This window comes from Mesitornis unicolor, unplaced genomic scaffold (genome assembly GCF_000695765.1).
Source record: "Mesitornis unicolor isolate BGI_N332 unplaced genomic scaffold, ASM69576v1 scaffold48505, whole genome shotgun sequence".
NCBI lineage: Eukaryota > Metazoa > Chordata > Aves > Mesitornithiformes > Mesitornithidae > Mesitornis > Mesitornis unicolor.
The window spans coordinates 1-4846 of NW_010188457.1; the positions used below are offsets into that span (position 1 = coordinate 1).

The 4846-nt window shown below is 42.8% G+C and overlaps 1 protein-coding gene across 1 annotated transcript in view; it reads left to right on the forward strand.

Moving 5' to 3' along the window:
- Positions 1-3663: 3663 nt before the first annotated feature.
- The window catches only part of SDHA (succinate dehydrogenase complex, subunit A, flavoprotein (Fp)), an 11324-nt gene continuing 10141 nt past the window's right edge, over positions 3664-4846 (forward strand). The window contains exons 1-3 of the mRNA XM_010185753.1: positions 3664-3745; positions 4051-4212; positions 4624-4767. Coding sequence (XP_010184055.1) covers positions 4651-4767 — 117 coding nt within the window. The 5' untranslated portion in view covers positions 3664-3745; positions 4051-4212; positions 4624-4650. The remainder of the gene's footprint in view (positions 3746-4050; positions 4213-4623; positions 4768-4846) is intronic.

The window sequence follows — 4846 nt, forward strand, 5'->3', positions numbered from 1 at the left end:
CCTTGGGGCGGGGAGCCGCGGCTGGGCTACGGGAGCTGGGTGGCAAGGGCCGTGCGGGGCCCAGTGCCCCCTCAGCGGTCTCGGGCCCTCCGGGTGTTTTTGCGGAGCGCGACTGTCCCTGCTGCTCGGCTCCCGAGGGAGGTAACTGTCTGCGGGCTTACCCAGGCCGCTCCTCCTGGCTTGAGAAGCGAGCGGCGTAGCCTTAGGCTATGAGCAGGCTCTCTGAGGAACCGAGGAAGGCAGCGGGTACAGGATGTGCTGGGGAAAGGTCCTCGAAGAGTCTGGCAGGGGGAGCACCTTCCAGTCCCAGCACCTGGGTAGAAGAGTTACTGCTGGCTCCTTCTGGACCTGCGTGGGAAGCTGATGTGTATCTGCGTGTTGCTTAAATCTGGCCAGCAGTTACTTCCAGGATGTACTTCTTAAAGGTTTTACAGGGGTGTTTTAGCTGATCTGTAAGTGATCCTCGGTGGAGGCTTGTTTCTCGCTGCGGTGAAGTGGGAGTTTTCATTTTCTTTCCACTCTTCTCACCATGTGTGTCCACACTGAGCTTGGGATTACTAAGACAAATGCATGGGAAAGGACCCTGTAAATACAGCTGTAGTCGTCCCTGTCTCATAAGGCAAGTGCAGAAGAGGCAACCTACTGAAGGGAAGAAATAAGGCCACTGTTTAAGCCTGTTTTAGGTGGCAATGAACTAGCCCTGATGGGACCCTTAATTTCATAAGGGCCATGATGTTTCTGGCAGCATAATAATTCAGGATTCATGTGATCAGCGTTTCCTTCAAGTTTAGTGTAACATCTTTTTTTTGCTTTGTGAGCTTTTGTTCAGACTCATTTTGAACAACACTTAGTGGCAGCAGAAGTTCCTTAACGAAAAAGTGTACATGGATGGGAATAGCAGTTCTCAGAACTCTGTTGTGCAGAAGCTTAGACATGAAAAGCAATCTGCTAAATGCTTGTGTGCTTGTGTAGTTTTGGGTTTGTTTTTTTTATAATATATTTCCAGAGTCTTCTGATGCAAAATATATTTGTTAACTTCATAGCGGCTTCAGAAAATAACAAAGTTTTTAAAAAGGGTATTAGTTGCAAGGCATTGTGGCAGAATTCTGGCTGGACATTGCAGCAGGCTTTTTACTCAGAGAAGAAAAAAAGTGAGTGGGTTTCTTTTTGGGCTTTAGGGCATAACCACAGTTTATAGCTCTTGGGGGTGTTGGTTCCCCCTCCCCCCCTTAGTCATTTGCATTTCTTTAAGCAATACTAGGTATGTACAAACCTGTTTGTTGTCCGCTTCTTTTACATACAGTAAAGATTTTCTGTTAATTGCTTTGTGCAATAACCAAAGGTACTGCTCGCCTAAGAGAAGTAATTTATTGCAGTAAAGAGCTGTGCTGTTGCTGGAACAACATTATGGCAACAAGCAGTAGTAGTATATGCTAGAGAATGCATGGCCGCCGCATTTGAAGTGTGTGGTGTAGCCTGCTGTGTCAGTTAGGGTTCTGCTGGTCTAACTTCAGCTGCACTCAGTCTTGTGAAAGCACAGTTGCTACAAAGAGGGCACCCTGTTTTAGCTGTATCTGTGATTGTTAGAAATCACTACATGAAATGTTAAAAAGCAGTTAAGAAAGCTGTTTTGCAGATAAACTACATCTAATATTTATGTTTCATCTGGCTGTCAGTGAACTAGTTGATCTGATTCTGTACATGAAGATGATTAATACAGGAATTGCCCCAAAGGGTGACAACACAGCAGGGTGGAAGGGGAACAGTAACTGCCTGGAGGAGGGTAATTGTAGAACTCCTTGTGAGTAGGTGTGAAGACTGATGTTATTTAAAGATGGCTGTAAAAACCAGAAGTGTGTTAGCAAATATGATGACACATTAGATTCACTGTTACACAAGAAGTTAATTTGAAGAAGCTAGCATAAGACATGATAAAACTATGTTGAGGAAAATGTACTGTAGTTCACTTCAGGAATGTGGGAGGAGATGGACGTTTGGAAGTGATAGGGAGGGAAGACTTGTTAGCATATTATAAAGTGATTGAACCATGAATGTTACAGTTACTGGGGGTGCTGGTCGACAGCAGGATGACCATGAGCCAGCAATGTGCCCTTGTGGCCAAGAAGGCCAATGGCATCCTGGGGTGTATCAGGAGGGGGGTGGTTAGTAGATCGAGAGAGGTTCTCCTCCCCCTCTACTCTGCCCTGGTGAGACCGCATCTGGAATATTGTGTTCAGTTCTGGGCCCCTCAGTTCAAGAAGGACAGGGAACTGCTGGAGAGAGTCCAGCGTAGGGCTACAAAGATGATGGAGGGAGTGGAGCATCTCCTTTATGAGGAGCGGCTGAGGGAGCTGGGTCTCTTTAGTTTGCAGAAGAGGAGACTGAGGGGAGACCTCATTAATGTTGATAAATATATAAAGGGTGAGTGTCACAAGGATGGAGCCAGGCTCTTCTCAGTGACAAACAGTGATAAGACAAGGGGTAATGGACACAAACTGGAACACAGGAGGTTCCACTTAAATTTGAGAAGAAACTTCTTCTCAGTGAGGGTGACAGAGCACTGGAACAGGCTGCCCAGAGAGGTTGTGGAGTCTCCTTCTCTGGAGACATTCAAAACCCACCTGGATGCCTTCCTGTGTAACCTCATCTAGGTGTTCCTGCTCCGGCAGGGGAATTGGACTAGATGATCTTTTGAGGTCCCTTCCAATCCCTAACATTCTGTGATTCTGTGGAAAAGGCAAATACCACTGCTGTGCATTTTAGGATATATTTCAAATAGAACAGTGCTGATGTCGCTGCACAGGTCATTAGTATGGCTTTGTGTTGCCGTTCTGATCAGTTGTACATGCTCAGTTGGGTGCTTTTTCTGAATCGTGTAAAGAAGGAGTACCAGTTCTAAGAAATTGGGGAGTTATAATATGGAGATTAAAATTCTGATTGTTTTTAACCTATCAAAGCAAAGACTAGGTACTGAGTAGGTTTGGGTGGTGGGTTTTTGGTTTAGGTTTTGAATGTGCCGAGGGGAGAGAGTAACATTACAGTAGGGGGAAAATGTGCCCTTATGCTTCATTCAGATATTAATAAATGGGTCTAAATTGGACACTATATTAATAGAGAAAGAGAACAAAAAAAAATCTCTGGCTTTTGAAGCAATGATGAACTGGTATAATTTTTCCTACCACCTATTGTTTTAATCTTTATTACTCTTGGACCACCCAAAATAATTCCAATTCTGGGGATTGCTTGATATGAGAGACATTTTTTGTGAATTCCTGTAAAGCAGTCTTCATTTTTCTTTACTTATGAATAAAGGCAACAATACTACAGCATTAATTGTAAACATACTTTTTTGTTAAGGCAACCTCAGACTGGTTAGTGTTAGTGAAGTGAATAACAGGTAGTCTGTGATGCCCTGTTACTTGCAGGCTGTTGTCTCATCCAGTCAGAACATTTTTTTCCCCTTTTTTTCTGGGTATAAATATCAGAAAGCCAGAACTTAATAGCATGTAGCTCTAAAATACATTGATATAATGTTCTTGTATATGTGCTAGCAGCGCTAAGTAAAGGTTTGTTAAAAATGTAGGGTAGCCAAGAATGCTGAAAATTGTCCTTGTATAAACGTTTGCTCTATAATGGTTGTCCTGACTTCTTTCCGTAGTGGCCAGCGGCATGCCAGACTCTTGCACGTAATTTACACTTCACAGTCTATGGAAAGAAAAATGCTTCTACGAAGGTTTCTGATTCGGTATGTTTGTGCTGTTTTGTATCTTAAGTAACAGATTTGATAATATACTTGATGCTTGAGAGGCATGAAACAACGAAGTACTTTGCTTTTAGTGGAGTGTTGTGTTCAAGTACGTAGTGAGATTGAGTTGATGAAATGCATGGCTTTTCTAATGATATTTTCCACCCAAGAGAGTATATAACAGTTGCATCATTTACTACAAGACATTAAGTACATTAAACCCGTACTGCTTTTGTCTCCATGAAACTTAAGTTTGGCCTAGCTTGAAATATTTGTGATCATGACACACTGATTTATTTTTCCAGATCTCTACACAGTATCCAGTAGTGGACCATGAATTCGATGCAGTTGTTGTGGGTGCAGGAGGAGCAGGTCTGCGGGCTGCATTTGGTTTGTCAGAGGCTGGATTTAATACAGCATGTGTTACAAAGCTGTTTCCCACCAGATCGCATACTGTTGCTGCACAGGTGAGAAGTGAGGTAGAACAAAGGTTTAAAAAAATACCTGCTCTCAGAAAGCTGACTTGGATATGCACATGAACATCATGTTTCAAGGCCATGCTTCCTTCTATAAATGTTATATATTTAGTTGAAACTATTCGGGAGGGTAGTATATGTTTAGATTCTATTCAGTGGTTTTTTTACTGCATTCAATGTAACTTTGCAATTCATTCTTATGCGAAACAGAACAAGACGAGACTGTTGGGAAACTGATAAATTACAAAGTTTTTTCATATCCATGTTAAATCTGACTTTACTGTATTTCTTGTGCACAGAGTCACAAATGCTGTGTAATTTTTTTTTAAACAGAAATGAGGAAAAGCTGCTATAACCGAACTTCAGTAATGTAATTCCAGAAAAATGCATTTTCATTTTCAGGGAGGAATCAATGCTGCTCTGGGAAACATGGAGGATGATAACTGGAGGTGGCATTTCTATGACACAGTGAAGGGGTCTGATTGGCTGGGTGACCAGGATGCCATACACTACATGACTGAGCAAGCCCCAGCTGCAGTGATAGAGGTGAGACTCACTGGAGTTGGTGTCAGCTGTAATTACTTATAACACAGACCAGCTTCCAAAGAGATCTCCATAGCAGGAA